General features: G+C 39.4%; 2 protein-coding genes across 2 annotated transcripts; both read left to right on the plus strand.

Annotated features, from left to right (window-relative positions):
• Positions 1-1,936: 1,936 nt before the first annotated feature.
• rpp14 (ribonuclease P/MRP 14 subunit) lies at positions 1,937-12,333 on the plus strand. Its single transcript, XM_060835180.1, has 5 exons — positions 1,937-2,195; positions 2,295-2,385; positions 8,514-8,590; positions 11,259-11,337; positions 12,244-12,333. Exons 1-5 carry the CDS (start codon positions 2,104-2,106, stop codon positions 12,298-12,300), a joined length of 396 nt encoding a protein of 131 aa, XP_060691163.1. The 5' UTR covers positions 1,937-2,103; the 3' UTR covers positions 12,301-12,333.
• An 11-nt stretch (positions 12,334-12,344) lies between these two features.
• Positions 12,345-12,988, plus strand: LOC132822128 (hydroxyacyl-thioester dehydratase type 2, mitochondrial-like). Its single transcript, XM_060835179.1, has one exon. It carries the CDS (start codon positions 12,345-12,347, stop codon positions 12,861-12,863), a length of 519 nt encoding a protein of 172 aa, XP_060691162.1. The 3' UTR covers positions 12,864-12,988.
• The last annotated feature ends 7,847 nt before the right edge of the window (positions 12,989-20,835 follow it).

A 20,835-nucleotide genomic window follows, 5' to 3' on the forward strand; every position in this document is an offset into this window, starting at 1 on the left:
TCAATGATAAAAAGCACAAGTTTCACAGTTCAAAACAGCAAAAGGAGAGAAATAGGAGTTTCACAGTTTAAACAAACAAACGATTATCAGCAGTTTCACTGTTTAAACTTGCAAGAAAACCTGAAGTCCAGGGACTGACGTTGCTGTTAAAAAAGTCATAAGAGTAACAGATAAATGATTGGTTGGTGGATATTTTGCTCATCTATCTGTCAAAATTCACAAATTTTTAGTTATTGTAAGGTTTTGTTAAAAATTTCAAATAAATTGCCTTCCCGGTTGACTTTATTATGGTAGTGAGTTGTGACTGTGGGATGTCCAGGACACCAGCGTGACCTAGGAGAAGCATGCGTGGATTAAGTATGTGTACTCCGAGAAGTTCGATTTGGCCTCCTTGAACTGCAGATTGACCTGTACACACTGAGATGCATCTGGGAGGGCGCAAGTTATTTGAACACTTTGGTCATATCCCTTAGACTACAGTCATCTGATTTGATCAGTGGTCATTGACAGCAGGGTGTGACTGTAAGTAGGGTGTGACTGGTACTCTGCTTGAGAAGGTAGAAGTGGAGCATCACCTTTGCATTTGCAATTGTAAAAGTTCAAGATGATCACAGTCTTTATAGATGGAAGTGGGAGCTGCAGAATGGATGCGTAAACTGGAGACCAGCAGCTTCACAGTGCCAGGAACCAGGGTTCGATCCCAGCCTCAGGTGACTGTGTGGAGTTTGCACGTTCTGCCAATGTCTGCATAGGTTTCCTCTGGGTGCTCCGGTTTCCTCCCACAGTCCAATAATGTGCAAGTCAGATGAATTGGCCATGCTAAAAATGCGAGTAAAAAGTGAGGTCTGCAGATGCTGGAGATCACAGTTGAAAATGTGTTGCTGGTTAAAGCACAGCAGGTTAGGCAGCATCCAAGGAACAGGAAATTCGACGTTTCTGAAACCAGCAACACATTTTCAACATGCTAAAAATGCCTATAGTGTTAGGTGCATTAGTCAGAGGAAACACAGCAGGTCAGGTAGTATCCGAGGCGCAGGAGACTGTGATCATCCTGAACTTTTATAATTGCAAATGCAAAGGTGATGCTCCACTTCTACCTTCTCAAGAAGGTAAAAAGAATGACTGCAGATGCTGGAAACCAGATTCCGGATCAGTGGTGCTGGAAGAGCACAGCAGTTCAGGCAGCATCCGAGGAGCAGCGAAATCGACGTTTCGGGCAAGAGCCCTTCATCAGGAATGAACGTCAATTTCTCTGCTCCTCAGATGCTGCCTGAACTGCTGTGCTCTTCCAGCACCACTGATCCGGAATCTACCTTCTCAAGCAGAGTACCAGTCTCGCTGACAGAGGGTCGCTGTAGACCTTTTGGGCCAAATGAACCTGTTCTCATACTGTGGGAAACTAATCTAATCCATGGAGAGAAAACAGAGTTGATGTTTCGGATCCTGTGGTCCTTCAAATCTGACTGTAGCGAGGAAAACGTTGGTATAAATGTTTGGTACACTCTACGTTAGCTGCCTATTTCTCATTAACCTTTCAAGTCCAATAAAGAAACACTGACTCTGCCTTCTCTCTCCAGACCTGCTTAGTTTCTGCAGCAATTTCTGTTTGTGTCTTCATGGTAGAATGATTGGTTTCTTAAAATATTATCTCTTTAGAATATTTTGGTCTCATCTTAAATTTTATTCGTTAGCATTAGCAATTTCGGTTTTAGTTTCAGATGTCCAGCGTCTGCAGTTCTTTATTTTATCCCCGTCTTCTACCTTATAGTGCATTCCGGTCGCTAAACTAATCCAAGTTTCTAAAAAATTAACAGGTTCTTCACTTCCTTTATTTCAGAGCAAGTTGCCTGGGGAATACCCACGGTCAGGGTGGATGGCGCATGCGCTTTACGGAAGGTGACCGACGGTTGCCGGGAGACAGACCGGGAAGTGACGTTCCGGTGGCCGGCCGTTGCCCGGGGACAGAACGGGAAGTGACGTTCCGGTGGCCGGCCGTTGCCCGGGGACAGAACGGGAAGTGACGTTCCGGTGGCCGGCCGTTGCCGGGTGACGAGCTCTGGCAGTCCGCTCGAGCTGCCTGTCAGTTTGGAGCGGGCCGTCGCCATGAACAGTCCGGGGGAGGAGCGGGAAGTTGCGGCCTACGAGCGGCACGTTTCCAGAAACAGCTGCCTTTACCACTACCTGAAGGTCGGCCTGTGAGTGAGAAATATCTCCCGATTCCTCGGCACCACGCCGATCTTTGAGTTCCCCCTGTTCGACTGCACTCACTCCGGTTTCGTTTCTTTTTAAAACAGAGAGTTTGGGGAAACGAGGCCTGCGTTCAAGGTGAGCGCTGCTCACTTTAAACAGTTGATCGTTTCGGCGCTGAAGGATTTGCACGGAGAGGTATGAGTGCAATAATCCGGTATTCCACCCCCTGGTACTATCATTTATGGCTCAATCGGTCTCGCAAGGGAATACAGACTGAATGTAACGTCCAGATAGTGACACGCTATTGAAAAGGGATTCAGTTAAAAATCACACAACACCAGGATACAGTCCAACAGGTTTATTTGGAAACACTAGCTTTCGAAGCGCTGCTCCTTCTTCAGATAGTTGTGGAGCAGGACTATAAGAAAGAATTTATAGCAAAAGATTAGAGTGCCATGCAACTGATATGACACATTGAATAAAGCTAGATTGTTGTTGCGTCTTTCATTTTTAGAATGGGTTGCAGGTTTTGGTTCGTTAATATGTAAATCCCAGAACTACTTCTAAGTCACATTCTTGACTTAACATAAGGTTTTATTTAAAAACGTGACATCTCACCTCAGACAATGCATTAAAGATGTGAGGCTAGAGTCCACTTTGGAAATAGAACCAGTCTGACTCAAGATGGGATATAGACAAACCCTAACCTCACACTTTTAATGTATTGTCTGAGGTGAGATGTCACTTTTTTATATACAACCATAAGTCATCTTGAGAACATGACTTAACAACAATCTAGGCTTGTTCATTATATCATTTCAGTTGCATGACACTGTAATCTTTTTGCTATAAATTTTGTCTTATGATCCTGCTCCACAACTATCTAATGAAGGAATGGTGCTCCTAAAGCTAGTGCTTCCAAATAAATCTATTGGACTATAACCTGGTGTTGTGTGATTTTTAACTTTGTCCACCCCAGTCCAAAATCGGCTCCTCCACATTGTGGAAAAGGGAGACATTGTCCCATAAAATTTGAATTGAAAAGGCAATTTCGAGCAAAATATTAATTATCTAGAACTACTTTACTAAATCTCTTACTACAAAGGCAGTATGGGTGTTTTTAGTGTGTTGTGTAGGGCAGTGATATGTTTCCAACAGACTGACCTGGGTTTGTGAAATGTTATGACCTCCACTTTATGCCATTTGGCAATTTGGTCTCATTTGCATTCTTTTATCTAACTCTGACACCATACACTTTCGGGTTGATGTGAAGGTTTGAGAGAGGGAGCAAAAAGATTTGAAAATTGTTCCAAGTAGGAGGAACCTTTAGGTTTGCTAGTGCCAGTGCATCAAGGTTACTAGAGATGATTGTAATTCCACAAAAAATTGCTGGAGTAAACTTTTTTAAAATACTGATGTGGGATCCCTTCTCTGCATAGATGGTGGTATTGTAATGTCACTGTGGAAGTATTCCAGGTGCCCATGCTCATGCCCTGAGGATGTAGCTTTGAATAATTTACCATGGCAGTTGGTAGAATTTGAATTCAATTAATAGTTCTGAATTGAATACTAATTTCTCAAACATGAAACTATCTTCAAAAGCCATAAAAATGTATCTATGGGAAAGGAAACTAGACAGCTTTACCTATTTTGCCTAAATGTGACTCTGGATGTGGTGGTTGACTCAGTTTGTTTGATTCTTAACTCTCATTCTGAATTCTGAAATGGCCTAGCATGTCACTAAGCCAGAGGGCAATGACGAACAACAAATGCTGGCCTAGCCAGCAACATTCGCATCCCATGAAATAACAAAAATCCTCTGAGTAAACTTTCTACTAAAAAGTCTCAAATAGAACTGAATGGAAATGGACATTAGCTTGAAAAAGTGAAAGTGAGGACTGCAGATACTGGAGATCCGAGTCTAGATTAGAGTGGTGCTGGAAAAGTACAGCAGGTCAGACAGCATCCGAGAAGCAGGAAAATCAGTGTTTCGGGCAAAAGCGCTTCATCATTAGCTTGAAAAGGCTGATTCTTTTGGTAAGTCACCTGCATTCTACCCAGTGAAAGCTTTATTATATCCCCTTAACAAAATATGATGTTAGACGAGTAGTAATGGAACCAAGTGATAAGAAAGAGGAAAATAAGCAAATTGTATTAAAGTTACATGGAAAATCTATTCACACTGCTTGTCAAAGATGCTGGTGTAGTTGATGAAGACTACACCAGGCGGGTACAGAATTATTGGCAAATGTGAAGTATGTAAAGTGTACTGGCGATGTGCAATAAGAATGAACATCATAGTCTCAGATATCATAGCTAAAAGTATTTTCAGCAAATGACTTGGTAAAAGGTATCATATGGTAATCTGTAGCATGGTGCATACACCTGAGCTGATCAGACTACGAGTTGCTAATTATACTGGGAAATGTGGGTTCATGCAAAAAGAAATCCCTTCAGATGATTGGCAACGCAGATTTTAGCATGAAATTCCAAACTGCCTTCTGTTCTCATAGTCCTGCTACTGTAAAGGTACTACCCTTTTTCCTAAGTATTTGAATATATTAAATGCAATAGGGTTGACATTCTAAGCCTGACAGTTTGAAGAAAATTCTGAAAGTTCTGCACTGTATAACACCATCTGGGACAGAATTTAACTCAAAATATTTGTTGTATAGTAAATGAAAGGATTGTTAAAAATTTAAAGCCTTGATAAAGTAATGTTGTGATGGTAAGGTATAATCAAACACAGTAGTCAACGATTAAGATTAGTTCCTCATTGTTAATTTGAATTAATTACAAAATTGTGGATTCTATGCAGTTAATAGAAGTAGATGAAGCACCCTGCAACCCAGACGTTCTTGTATTGTGCTGAAGGTCCTGAAGAATAGGATGTGGTAGTTCAGGAGCTGGATAGTGGTAATTTGAGTGATTGTGACATATGACCGAACTTTTGCATCAAAAGATCAATTGTCTAGAGTAGATATTCCGGTAACGTGTACTCCAGAAGAGTCTACGAGTAAAAAGTGAGGTCTTCAGATGCTGGAGATCAGAGCTGAAAATGTGTTGCTGGTTAAAGCACAGCAGGTTAGTCAGCACCCAAGGAACAGGAAATTCGACGTTTCTCTATAGATGCTGTCGGACCTGCTGAGATTTCCCACCAATTTCTGGTTTTGGTTGTGTTCTACATTGTAGAATGATTGGTTTCTTAAAAATGTTATTTCTTCAGAATGTTTTTGTCTCCTCAAATTTTATTCATCTTTCTATTCATTAGGATTAGCTCCCACCTGACAATGCTGGACAGGTGACCTCCTTCCAGACACTGTTGAATAAATGTTTACCAATGTTTTGAGAATTATTAGATGTAATTCATTTTTTAAAATCACTGAATATATGAATGTAGCTGATCTGTGTTCAGTTCAAACGAACAGCACGGCAGAACTCAGCTTGGCATGAGGGAACCATACGTCAGAAGCTATGCTGAAGTACTTTGTTTGAGGTTGGATCTTTTTCTAAATAAAAATTAATCAACCCATTCGTGTACACACAACACACATCCAAGACAGATGGGACTTGTATCCAGGTCTTGACTACATTTAAGTAGTGAGTTACCTTCACAGAACTAATTGATAGCAGCTATGGTTCAACTTTTATTGTAAGACTAACTCAATGACAGGAAACAATCATTGATTGCTGTCTTATTCTTTAAATGACAATTCTTTACAAGCAGATTAAGTAGGGTAATGACTCTCCTTATAAAAAAATGCTCCCGAGATTTGGATGTATTTTTCATAAAATCTTATTAGTTTAGAGTCACTATGTAATTGTTCATGTCTCCAAGCGTTGCTAAAGTAAGTTGTTCCTGGAGGCAAAAGTTTCCACTTTTCTGTTGAGATATTGTAATTGGGACCTTCCTTAACATCTTCACTCTGATTCCTCTTATAAGCTCTAGCTTGTAATTCCCCCTTAGGGTTGGAAAATATGATATAAGTTCCACTCTAACAACCTTTATTACTCTCCTTCATACATATTCCTTAATTTATTCATACCATTTATGTGTCAGCACACTCCTTTGTGAACCACAGGTCAGGATTTATTGGGCTGTGGGTATTGTTGGCAAGACCAGCATTTATTGCACAGCCCTCTGTATCCCTTAACTGAATGGTTTGCTATGCCATCTCAGGGCAGGTAACAGTCAACCACGTTGAAACTCATAGGCCGGACTTCTTTCCCTGAGGATCATGAGTAAACCAGACTGATCCAGTGTATAGGAGAAAGTGAGGACTGATGAAGGACTTATGCCTGAAATGTCGATACTCCTGCTGTTCAGATGCTGCCTGACCTGCTGTGCTTTTCCAGCACACTACACTCAACTCTGATCCAGTGCATAACCATAACTGTACTGTCACCAGTCCTAACCTGCAGGAAATTAATGATAAACTGTACAAATCATTTGCTCTTTTCCTGATAGAGGTTCGTGGCTGACTTAGTAATTCTGCCAGTTGAAAACTGAAAGAACAAATACCAAGTTTTATGTCATTGTTGCCATTTTTGAACAAAACAAATCTTCAGAGGGAGGAAAGAATTGCTCATTTTGAACTATGACTGTAGCATTCATAAAGTTGTCTTCTTTTCTGCTCCCTGGGAGTTAGTTAGCATCCTTGGTACTGACATTCCTTGGCTTTTCTATACTCTACCACGACGTTGCAGCATTCATCGTCAGCAGTTGATATAAGTTTGCTTTGATCCTCCCTTCTCCACCCCCAACCTAAATCTGGATATTGCTATTGACTTTCAGCCCCAAATACCCTATTTGGCAAAGTTCTGTTATCAAGAAAAAATCTGCTTCTCTTTGGATCCAGTTTTTCTATTCCTATAAAGTAGTCCAGCAATTCTGTAATAGTATAGTTCAGCAATAATATCTTGAACAGCCAGCTGCAGATCCTCTAATATTTCAGAATGCCTGCCAGTAGCTACCTGAACTATGTGCAGCAAAAATTATTTTTATTGCAACAAAAACTGCAGATCAAAGTCAGAGCCAGCAGTCTGTGACTGTGACCACAGCTTTTTGTTACCTCATCGACTTTGAATCACTAAGCAACTTGCTTTCATCTCAAATCTTCATATCTTAAATGTTCCCTAACCATGACCTGTATCCTCGTCTGCATTTGGTTTTGTTTCCATCAACATCACCCTTCCCAGCTGCAACAAATTCCTTTCTGCATCTTATCTCCATTTTCAAATCTCTGAATGACTTCATCTCATCCTATCTCATTGATCATCTTCAGCCTTGTGTCCTCACAAACACACTTCTGTTCCAGATTTTGTTTTGTAGTTTAGTTTTACTATTTGTTTCTTGTCTGTATTCCAGAATCACTGGGTACTTTATTGTTGTCTATCTTTCTTTCCTCTCTCAATTCTCCAAATATCATTAGTTGCTTTCTCAATGACCTTCCCTCTATCTTAAGGTCAAGATTGGTATGGTTTGCTAATGAAAATGTTTAGACTTGTTTTAGACAAGTGACCCTTTCAATATCTGCAGGCAGTTTGGAGCCCTCAAATTTAAGTTGCCCACTTCCCAGTAGGAAAACACCCAATCCACATTTGATATTGTCCTGTACACCACAGGTGCGATTGCACTTTTCCTTTAATTCATTCATAGGATATCGTTGTCAGATTAGATTAGACTCCCTATTGTGTAGAAATAGGTCCTTCGGCCCAACAAGTCTACACCGCCCCTCCGAAGAGTAACCTACCCAGTCCCATTTCCCTCTGACTAATGCACCTAACACTACGAGCAATTTAGCGTGGCCAATTCACCTGACCTGCGCATCTTTGGACTGTGGGAGGAAACCCACGCAGACACTGTGCAAACTCCACACAGGCAGTCGCCCGAGGCTAGAATCAAACCTGGGACCCTGGTGCTGTGAGGCAATAGTGCTAACCACAGAGCCACCGTGCTGCTCGGGGTTGAGCATTTTTTTGTTCATCCCGAGTTGCCAATGAGAAGGTGGTAGTGCCGCCTCGAACCACAGTGGTTCAATTTGGTGTAGCTACCCCAGAAATGCTGTTGGGTAGGGAATTTCAGGATTTGTAGTGGTGTTCTAGATGCCAGTAGGTGTGTGATTAAACATTGTTGTATCATCCATACAGATGATTATTTATTCCAATCTCTGTATCACAAATAATTCACAAACTGTGTAGAGTTTAACAAGAGTATATATCCATACTCAGTTTCCTTTGGAAAATGTATTTATTTCAGTATGCTTTAGAAATTCATGCCTGTCATTCTAAAGATTAATGTTCTTAAAATATTTATTTTGCAGTTTGGAGCTGCCTTACCTGTTGATGTATTGAGATATGAAGAAACAACATTGACAGCTACATTGAGAGTAAGAAGCAGGTGGGTGTGCATAGTGATGATCTAAAGGTACTTTATTATGATAAATATAACTTAAAAAATCATTGTAGTACATTTTTATTTGAAAAAAGCCTTATTGAACTCAAAAATGAAAAAGTTCCAGGTGGAAAACTGGTTTATGGTGCATGACTAGGTCAAGTACTGTCTTCTGCCAGAACCAGACTTTTCTTTGCAATCATTATGGAAGGGAACAAGAGCTTGCTATTCATTCCTAATATATCAAACATCTCTCTCTCTTTCTTTCTCTCTCTCGCTCGCACTCGCTCTCTCTCTCACACACTCTGTCCCTCCTCTAAACTTCTGGTGAAACCTGCAACCCATTCTAAAAGGTTAGATTCCCTACATTGTGGAAACAGGCCATATGGCCCAACAAGTCCACACCTCCCCTCCGAAGAGTGACCCATTTCTCTCTGACTAATGCACCTAACACTATGGACAATTTAACATGGCCAATTCACCTGACCTGCACGTCTTTGAACTGTGGGAGGAAACCCACGCAGACACAAGGCGAATGTGCACACTCCACACAGATACTCACCCAAGGCTGGAATTCAACCTGGGACCCTAGTGCTGCTACGCCGAAAGACTAAACAGCAATCTACATTTGTTCAATATATCATTTTGGTTGCATGACACTGTAATCTTTTGCTATAAGTTCTGTATTTTATGAACCTGCTCCACAGCTACCTAATGAAGGAGCAGCGCTCCAAAAGCTAGTACTTGCGAATAAACTTGTTGGACTATAAGCTGGTGTTGTCATTTTTAACACTGAATCTCAAGCTCCCTTGTTTTACCTATGAATTTAACTACTTCTGCCATTTCTCTCCTATCATCTTCCCTTGTGCCCTCTGAGATCAGCTTTTTTGTAAGACCCAGGTCCTACTTTCATTAGTCCATTACTACTAAGTGACTACATTAAATTTCCTTTCCTTGCCAAAAATGCTCAATGGCATTTAAAAAAAATATTGTCTCCTTAGATCTTTTCCTTCATTCTTTCAAAATTGCCATGCCCTCCAGACGAAGGCAACTTTCACCCTTCTGTCTTTGCAAACTGCAATTACATCTCCACTCTCCCTTTAGTCTCAAGTGTTTGAACATAGTGGTCCTTCCCAAATCTATGCTCAATTTTTCTGTAACAGTTTATTTTGATCTCTGTCCAGCTAACCATCTTTGCCAGATAACTGAAACAATCCTGATCAATGGCAAAACTTACACATATGTATTGCATTTTATTATCCTTTCACAATCTTTTTCCTAATGTTGGCAGATTCGTCAATGAAGTTCCTCTGTTATCCAGCTCAATTGAATGACCTCACTTGGTTCCACAGTTACCTAATTTATCCTGCTCAGGTTATTGAAAAAATGCATTTTTGGTCACAATTTGTTCACGATTAACAAGCTGCCCCTTATCAATATAATTGTAAGCACAGTCTGGTTGAAGATTTGTAGCTCGGGTATCCGTTGTTGTGGTTCTGTTCGCCGAGCTGGAAGTTTTTGCTGCAAACGTTTCGTTCCCTGGCTAGGGAACATCATCAGTGCTATTGGAGCCTCCTGTGAAGCGCTGCCGGAATACCGGAATAAATACCGGAAGAAACATCAAAGCAGCGCTTCACAGGAGGCTCCAGTAGCACTGATGATGTTCCCTAGCCAGGGAATGAAACGTTTGCAGCAAAAACTTCCAGCTCGGCGAACAGAACCACAACAATTGTAAGCACACATTAGTTTCCAGGGGGGCTACATTTAGGACTACATTTCCACCATATCTCTCATGTGTTCTCTCCTCCTTTGTGCTTGACAGGTATCCTGTTTTCTCTTTGGGTTTATCTACAGCTAAATATTAGGAAAGACTGAAACCATTGTTTTTAGCCTTCAACTCTGTATTGTGAGCCCTATTGTTTGCAATTTTGCCAAGCTGAGCTTTGTTTCCTGATCCTTTCATCACATAACCCATCAGGTTTAAATTTGTAATTTGTTCTGCCTTTGCCCCAGCTTCAACCCATCTGTAACTGGAATACTTTTTCTAAAATGCTTTCTTGGGCTGTGATGACAATGCAAACATTTATGCCTATATCTTAATTGCCTTTGAGAAGGTGGTGGTAAGCTGTCACCACACATGTACCTCAAAGTAGTGCTTCCTGTACATCAACTTGAACATGTGGTGTGAACTCTGTCTGCATTGCTCATACATCTTCCATGTCCTCAATGACCTTACTGGTTCAAGGTCACTAAATACCTCAGATATAAAATTATCTTTGTTTAAATTATTTTTACAACTTGACCTTCTCAGTAATATCCTTCACCCATTCTACTTCAAACTCTGTTCCTTTGACTCTTCTAGTATAGCCCACTTTTTATTTTCTGCACCACATTCTTTCATCATTTGAGCCCTGTGCTGTCGATTCTCCTGTTAAACCTCACACTTCGCACCTCCAAGCCCTCCCTGAAGACTTAAGCATTATTTTTAGAAAAAGAGTTTAAATTGTTGCTCAATCTCTCTTTAGGTTGCATTTTATATTGCTTTATCGGTTAAGTATTTTGGAATATTAGTTTAAAGTCACTATGCGAATTTTAAATGTTTGAACGAAGAACACTAAAACAAATGTCAATGTCTAACTCTTGCAAGTTTTATTAAAAGTATATATGTTTACAGTGGCCTTGTGAAGCTGTGGAGTGCACTGACCCTGCTGGGATCTTATCAAAATCAGAAGTGTGCTTTCAGAGTGATGCAGGTATTGTATTTGTTTATTATAGAAAAAATAATCTTTAAGTTATTCTTTAACCACAAAACAAAATAGAAAACTGCTGTTCTTCAGCTGTTACCTAGCGGTTATATTAATAGTTATTTTTATCAAAGAAAACATAAACCTGGCTTTTACAATGTTGCAAATCACTATGAATCCAAATCACTAAAGTATCCATTCTTTAATTTAATTCAAATTTTTATTTATTTTAGCAATAATTTAAAGTGAAGTGTTATTTTTGTTCCTTGGAGTTGTACTTTTCATTTCCACCTGCTGTTTGTCTCTTTCTCTTTTTCATTTATTACTATTCTTTCATTTTCCAACATGTTGAATCTTCAGATTATTTCACTTGAAATTAATTTCAATTCATCCATATTTATATTATCTCTTTGTGATTATTGCCTGTATTCCCTTGTCTCTTTATCTCCCTTCTACTCTGCCTATCTCCTACATATAGCTGTGTTACACTTATAACAATAATGTCTATTTTCCTATTAATCATTTAGACCATTGTACTATAGAGTATAAACTGGTTTCAAGGTTGAGGAAAACTGTAACAGCCCAAATTCTAGTAGAATCTTGAAATTCACTGAGAACAAGACCAACTGTGATGTCTGAATTCAGCAGGACAAGGCATTTTGTTGGGATGTTTATTTGGTTGGAATGATCACTGGAGCAGATCTGGAAGAACGATGTATTGGATATTGATTTTATATTTCTTTCTCCAATTCTGTAGTTGTGGAAAAACCCATCAAAATGTAATATCTCCTGATGGGAGAAAGGAAACTAATCTTTATATTTTAAATCTCCAAATGTAGTTAAAAAGAATTTAAAACAACCTGATTGTTGTTTTTAATTGGTAATTAATTGCATTTTTATCTCTTTATTGTATAGGTCTCGCCATTTCTTCTTGCACTATCGGGCAACAGTAGAGAATTGGTGTTAAACTGAGGTCATTGACAATTAACAGGTGTTTAAAGTGACCGCTCTAAAAAATGCTATTTTGTACTCAAAGAGTTATACTTCGTATCTTTCAGAGCCCATTAAAGATGGGTCACTGGCACACAAGCAGCATGTTGATACCACAAAATGCTTTTCTTCGGACTGTGCATCTTCAGGTTGGCGAAAGAGCTGAACTTACTAAAGCTTTTTCACAGAGTGATGTATTCACCTTTTCAGAGTTAACTGGTGATACTAACCCATTACATCTTAATGAAGATTTTGCCAAAGACAACAAGTTTGGAAAGCTAGTTGTGCATGGTGTATTGGTTTGTGGATTAATGTCTGCCGTTTTGGGAACCAAGGTACCCGGATGTGTTCTTCTATCCCAGGAACTCCGGTTTTTAGCACCCTTGTACATAGGTGAGCAGGCCTCAGCAATTGCAGATGTTATTAAAATAAGGAGGTCAATAGCTTGGATTGCTGTTTCATGTATTGTCAAAGAAACTAAGAAAGTTATAATGAAGGGGGAAGTGAAGATCATGTTGCCAGAGAATAGAGATCAAAGTGTATGAATTTATCATTGAAACTGAAAAATAACTTGGAAAAGTTATTTGGGCATGTGAGTATTTGTAAATTAATGTTCTGTGGAAATGATTGAAAATTCAAGTAAGTTGAAAACTGATTATTACAAACATATCAGCCATTGAATATTATTTAAAATAAATACCAATGATTGTAAATACTGTCTTGTAACTTGTGAAAAATTTGTGGCAACATTTGTTCTTCTTTTTGGGATGGGTTTTGTAACTAATCCAGGCTAGTAAACACTTAGATTGGCTGTCTTAACATAGTCTTCCACTTTACTTTGTTCTGAGAATTAAAGTGAAACTAAAACTTCAAGTTTTACAAACAGATTACCTCGAACAGAGAATGTCTGGGGCAATAAGTAGAATATTAAAGATGGTGGAGGTCTGATATGAAGTCACACATCAACATGAAGTGGAATTATACCATCTCTCCTTCAACATTGCTAAGCAAAGTCCAGAAACACTCTGCCAAATAGCGCTATAGGTCACCTTCAGCACATGGTGTGCAACGATATAAGAAATTGGTTCAACGTCAACAGTACGTCAGAAGGGCAACTAGAGATGTGCTAACATTGTAAAGGGGACACAATCTTTCAATAATAAAAATATCCCTTAACGTCTTGTACTCACCTGGAAATTACAAGAAGTACCAATATACCTACAGGTAGGTTTTGATGCACAGTATCTCAACCTTGCACAATGAAAAATAGCTTGGGCCCTGTTTTGGAGATTGTTGGTAAGCCAAATCTCTCAGCCTGTAGAAGTGCAGGACTCCTAACACTTAGTCACCATACAAGCCATTTTTGCACAGTAAATGATACAGTGGCACAACTAGGATAGAAGTTATGGATTTTTGAGTTTATTCATGCACCAGCCCTTTTCTAAAATTGCTATATTATTACTTAACATGAAAAAAGGAATATAAAAGGCTGTGAACTGTCACTGAATTTAGTCAATATACATACACAGCAAATATTCAGAGATTAGATTTACTTTTAGGGTAAAAATTGGAAGTATGCATTTAACAAATTAGTGGCATACTGATGACGAAGTTGTGGTACACTGCAGAACCTGAGTAAGTTTTACAAATGATAATACTTCAAGGGAAACCTCAACATTTAGAATATAGATTTGAGTATGAATATTAAAGCACCAAAACAATAGTAATTAAAAGGGATATATTAGCAGAAAGCAGTAATGATTGAAGTAGATTGTGACCCACTGGAACAAGACATTTGTCTATTTTGGACAAATTATAACAGAAGATGGTAGATGTCATGCAGAAGTTAGGAGAAGGATAGAAGTAACCAGAAGAGATTTCATGAAATGAATAATATTAACAACAGGAAAACTCAGGCTTATAATAAAGAAAAGAAACCTGGGATAATGCTTCATTCTATCCACATTTCCATAAGGCTCAGAAACCTGGACAATAAATATCCGTGGAAGGCAAGTTCACCCTTCAAATGTAGATGCTAAAATAAATGTTAAAACTTACACAAACACACCATAAGACAAAAGAAAAAGTACTTGAAATTGCAAGACCAACCTCTAAAATGACATCCAGAAAATGAAATATATGTATTTTGACCATAAGATTAAAGCTGAAAAGCTATTGGGCTCTCTGGTAGATTGAGGACAGCCTGAAGAGGGATTGACTTAGACTTAGTTAGATTTGGCTGTCACAGACTGGTTGTAGATGAGCATGAGAGGATAATATAAACATGTTAAGTGGCACACCATGATAGCAGATCTCCTGACAACAAATCAGTGGCAGAAACAAGTTTATTCACAGTTGAAAGCAAATTAAAAGCTAATCTAATTTTTTTTATCTTTGGTAGATTTTGATGAAGTGACACAAATAGGCCATAAATGTTGTTGTCATAGAGTCAAAAAAATGTTTTTCACCATTTCTGTCAAATCGCTGGGGAGATTTGGCCATGGACTTCCATTGGATTGGTCTGCCTTATAGAAATGTACAGCAATTATGTGATGTTGCCTTCTGCAGGATGGCTGACCAGAAAACCCTCTTGCTTTTACTGTCTGCAATCAAATACATTAAAACATAGAAGATAGGATCAGGAGTAAGTCATTCAAGCTTTTGAGTCTGCTCCCCCCACTCAATATGATCATGGCTGATCAATGACCTCAATAATGTAGTCCTGCCCTCGGTCTTCCTCCTCCTCCTCCACCCCCGCCACACACCTTGATGATCCCTTTAGCAACAAGAGCAATATCTACTTCCATGTAAATACATAACGTTTTAACCTCCATCATTTTCTATTGTAATGAATTCCACAGGCTCACCATTCTCTGGTGAAGAAGTTTCTCCTCATCTCAATTCTAAAAGATTTATTCATTATCATTACACTATGAAGCCTGGTTCTAGACTCCCCCACCATTGGGAACATCCTTTCTGCATCTAACCTGTCTCCTCATACATCAGTCCTGCCATCTCAAGAATCAATTTGATAAGCCTTCACTGCTCCACTATATCCAGCACATCCTTCCTGAGATAAAGAAGACCAAAACTGCACAAAATACTCAAGTGTGGACTCACCAATGCCCTGTACAATTGCAGAAACATATCCTTGTTCTTGAACTCACATCCTCTTGTTATGAAGGCCAACATGCAGTTTGCTTTCTTTACTGGCTTCTGCACCTGCACATTTACTTTCAATGACCAATGCACGAGGACAGCCAGGTCTCATTGAACATTCTCTCTCTCAAATTTTTACCACTCAAAAAATAATCTGCCTTCCGATTTTTGCTGCCAAAGTGGATAACCTCACATTTATTCATATTATATTGAATCTGCCATGCATTTGCCCACTACTGAGCCAGTCCAAATCACACTAACATTTCTGCATTCCCCTTGTAGCTTACCCTTTTCACCCAACTTCGTGTTAATTACAAATTTTGAGATATATTTAGTTACCTCTTTTAAATCATTAAATATTATGAATAGCTGGGGTCCTAAGTATCAATCCCTGTATATCCCACAATTAACTGCCTGCAAGTCAGAAAAAGAGCCATTTTCTGTTTGCTAACAAAATTTCTATCCATATCAATACACTACCTCAATCCCATGCAATTTAATTTTACACATTAATCTTTTATTTGGGACTTTGTTAAATGCCTTCTGATAGTCCAAGTAAACAATATCCATTGGCTCCCCCAATCAACTCATTACATCCTTGAAGAACTCCAGTGTGTTTTCAAGCTTGATCTCCCTTTTCCATATCCACTGACTATGTCTGATTCTACCACTGTTTTCAAAGTGTTCTGATACAAAATTCATGATGATGGCATCTTGCATCTTCCACACTATCTGTGTGGAAATCACTTTTATTCCCACCTCCATCCACCTATTGCACTCTTAGCTACCTCCTCTGCACCACCACCCCCACCCACCTCCCATTTATCTCTCCATTCCAGAGGGTCCCAGCCTCATTCCTGATGAAAGGCTTCTGCCCGAAACATCGATTTTCCTGCTCCTTGGATGCTGCCTATGCTTTTCCAGCATCACTCTAATCTTGACTCCATATATGTCACGTCCGTAGCTCTGCCCTCATTAATTCTCTTTGTTACTTCTTCACAAAACTCAATCAAGTTTGTGAGATATGATTTCCCACACACAAAGCCATGTTGACTATCCCTAATTAGTCCTTGCCTTTCCAAGTACATGTACATCCTGTCCCTCAGAATTCCCTCCAACAACTTGCCCACCACCGACATCAGGCTCACTGGATATTCCCTGGCTTGCCCTTACCACCCTTCTTAAACAGTGGCACCATGTTAACTCTGTTTGCCAAAGCTATCACATGATCCCATTTTGCCATCCTGATTTCCCTCTTAAATATACTCCTATTGCCTTAACACTCTTCTAAGGATTCACTCCATCTATCCTGTTTATACTTGACTTATGCTTCCTTCTTTTTCTTAACCAAACTCTCAATTTCTCTATTCATCTGGCATTCCCTACACCTAACAACCTTTCCTTTCACGCTAACAGGAATATACTTTCTCTGGACTCTTGTTATCTCATTTCTGAAGATTTCCCATTTTTCAGCTGTTCCTTTACTTGCAAACATCTGACCCCCAATCAGCTTTTGAAATTTCTTGCTTGATAACTTCAAAATTAGCCTTCCTCCAATTTTAGAACTTCAACTTTTAGATCTGGTCTATCCTTTTCCATCACAATTTTAAAACTAATAGAATTATGGTCGCTGGCCCCATAGTGTTCCCCCACTTACTGCCCTGCCTTATTTCCCAAGAGTAGGTCAGGTTTTGCACCTTCTCTAGTAGACACATCCACATATTGAATCAGAAAATTGTCTTGTACACACTTAACAAATTCCTCTCCATCTGAACCCTTAAAACTATGGCAGTCCCAGTCAATGTTTGGAAAGTCAAAATCCCCTACCATAATCACCCTATTATTCTTACAGATAACTGAGATCTCCTTACAAATCTGTTTCTCAATTTCCCTCTGACTATTAGGGGGTCTATAATACGATCCCAATAAGGTGATCATCCCTTTCTTATTTCACAGTTCAACTCTAATAACTTCCCTGGATATATTTCCAGGAATATCCTCCCTCAGCACGCTGTAATGCTATTCCTTATCAAAAACACCACTCCCCCTCCATTCTTGCCTCCCTTTCTGTCCTTCCTATAGCATTTGTACCCTGGAACATTAAGCTGTGAGTCCTGTCCATTCCTGAGCCATGTTTCTGTATTTGCTATGATATCCCAGTCCCAAGTTCCTAACCATGCCCTGATTTCATCTGCGTTCCCTTTAAATGATGCAGTTTAACTTATTAGTCCTACCTTGTCCCTGACTGTTTGACTCACTTCTGTTCTCAACTGTACCAGTCTCACATTGATGTCTTTCCTCACTATCTCCCTGGGTCCCATTCCCATCCCCCCCCCCCACCTTAATAGTGTAAATCTCCCGAGCAGCTCTAGCAAATCTCCCTACCAGTATATTAGTTGTTGTGGTTCTGCTCACCGAGCTGGAAGTTTTTGCTGCAAACGTTTCGTTCCCTGGCTAGGGAACATCATCAGTGCTGTTGGAGCCTCGTGTGAAGCGCTGCTTTGATGTTTCTTCCGGTATTTATATTGGTTTGTTCTTGCCGCTTCCGGGTGTCAGTTTCAGCTGCAGTGATTTGTATATGGTGTCCAGGTCAATGTGTCTGTTGATGGAGTTTGGGGATGAATGCCATGCTTCTAGGAATTCTCTGAGAACAGCCAGAGAATTCCTAGAAGCATGGCATTCATCCCCAAACTCCATCAACAGACACATTGACCTGGACACCATATACAAATCACTGCAGCTGAAACTGACACCCGGAAGCGGCAAGAACAAACCAATATAAATACCGGAAGAAACATCAAAGCAGCGCTTCACACGAGGCTCCAACAGCACTGATGATGTTCCCTAGCCAGGGAACGAAACGTTTGCAGCAAAAACTTCCAGCTCAGCGAGCAGAACCACAACAACGGATACCCGAGCTACAAATCTTCAATCAGATTTTAAACAGTATATTAGTCCCCTTCCAATTCAGGTCCAATCCATCCTTCTTGTACAGTTCACTTCTACCCCTGAAGAGATTCCAATGATTCAAAAATGTAAATCTTTCTCCCATACACCAGCTCCTTAGCAGATGCATTCATCTGCTCCATCGTCCTACTCCTGTCCTCACTAGCTTGTCGCAACGGCAGTAATCCAGATATTACTACTCTCGAGGATTTTTTTTTAAAATGCCTGCCTAACTCTTTATATTCTCCATTCAGAATCTCATCCTTTTCCCTTCCTTTGTCATTGGTTCCAATGTGTACAATGACTCCTGATGGTCCCTCTCCCCCTTGAGAACATTTTGCACCTTCTCTGAGACATCATTGATCTTGGCACCAGGGAGGCAGCACACCATTCTGATTTTTCGTTGCTAGCCACAGAAACATCTGTGCCTCGGACTAGAGAGTCCCCTAACACAATTGATCTCTTGGAACCTGATGTTCCCCTCATTGCATTAGAGCTAGTCTTGATACCAGACACTTGGCTGTTCATGCTATATTCCTCTGAGAATCCATCATGCCTACATTTTCCAAAACGGTATTTTTGTTTGAAATGGGGATAGCCACAGAAGACTCCTGCACTACCTGCCTACCTCTCCAACCTTTCCTGGAGTTAACCTATCTATGTGATTGTACCTGCAACTTTTCTCCCTTCCTATAACTGCCATCCATCACACCCTTTGCGCTTATAAATTCCTCATTGCCTTTATCTGTCTCTCCAACCGATTCATTCAATCTGATAGAATTCGCAACCAACGGCATTTATTGCAGATATAATCCTCAGTAACACAAAAGCTCTCCCTGAACTCCCACATCCGACAGGAAGATCATATCACTCTACTAAAGGCCATTTTTGCTTCTTTCAATCTACAGACTGAGAAAATAGTACTGTCTTATTCCTCTACAAAACACGACTCCAGGCTAAATTAGTACTTACGGTTTATATTTTTAAGTTTAATCAAGAGACACATCTCAATAAAACTTATAATCAAGGAAGAACCCACTCTATTCACTACTGCAGACTTACTCTAAGGCCACACCTAAAAATATTCACTTATCTGTTTCTATACTGTGGCGTCTCTCAACAATCCTCCAAGATTAGTTGTGAATTTCATTGTTGTTTGGCTTTTTTTGCTCCAAAAATTCCAAAACAATGCAACTGCACATAAAACAGTAATTGCTGCTTCTGTAATTTGAGGAAATCACTTTCAACACATAAACTACCTCAAAAAAGGAGCAGCCTGTTACAGCCAGATATTTTTCCTTGTCCTCTATCTTGGATTACCCAGAATCCTTTTTCCCTATTATATTATTTGCCATGCTTTATTAGTACTTAGTTCTCTAATTCACCAACAATTTATACTATGTATAAAATGAGGAACATCAAAAGGCCAAAAATGTACAGTTAATAGTGTAGGAATAGTGCTGACCACCGATCTTCAGAAAGCTTCCCAGAAAACTTGCAATGGATTCAAAAGCACAGATGCCCTTTATTGTCACTTTGAATTTGTTGCCTTCTATAGTGCATGTGGGGTGCAGCAATAAGGTAGTCAGCAGGCAACTTAATCAGCAAATAAAATTGAATAATTCTCATCAGTAGTAAAGCAGAAAGTAGAAAAAAACCAGAGAATATAAATCACTGTGCAGTTATTGAAATAAAAATTGGAACTTACAAGCGAGGTTAAAGCAGAAATATAAAATGTCAGAACATAAACCTTTGAAAGACCTTTTTGAGGCTATGGGGTCTGTAAAATTATTGCTTTGGGGCCACAGAGGTTGTTCAACCGAAGCTGTATCTTGCTGCGCTGTCACAATCTCAGTTAATCCTGATTAAATAATGCTTAAGCTTTGCATTAACTATATGGTGACTTGAAGTTCACAACTGACCAATCATTTCTATGCTGGCTTCACCTTTTTTTGGTGGGCTTGAAGGAACAAATACCTTTCTTTTGTTCTATATTTTATTGTTGTTCTGTGATAAATATAACATTCTAGTAGTGAGGTACTGCATCAATGAATTTTATCCCTGCACTTGTTTTCTGTCTATGTATTAAAGTACTTTGAAATTTTGTCTTGTTTTGGTGCTCAAATTTTATATTTGATGATTTTCTGCTGGGCAGTGACTCAGCATTGATCTCTGATGCTCTGATGCTTTCTTGATGTGTGGTGCTGTTGAGCAGCAAATTGCAAATCAATAATCAACAAGTTTTTTTGACCAATGACTGGATTTTACAAGCCCTTGCTAGAATCTGTAATTTTGAATGTAACAATGAGGATGAATTTTATACATTCTTGTATTTCTTAGCTCTGAATTATGATTGGAATTGTCTACATTTATTTGCAGAGACAGGTTTGAAGCAAAGACTTAGCATAATTA

Source organism: Hemiscyllium ocellatum, chromosome 14 (genome assembly GCF_020745735.1).
Source record: "Hemiscyllium ocellatum isolate sHemOce1 chromosome 14, sHemOce1.pat.X.cur, whole genome shotgun sequence".
In the NCBI taxonomy this organism is placed as follows: domain Eukaryota; kingdom Metazoa; phylum Chordata; class Chondrichthyes; order Orectolobiformes; family Hemiscylliidae; genus Hemiscyllium; species Hemiscyllium ocellatum.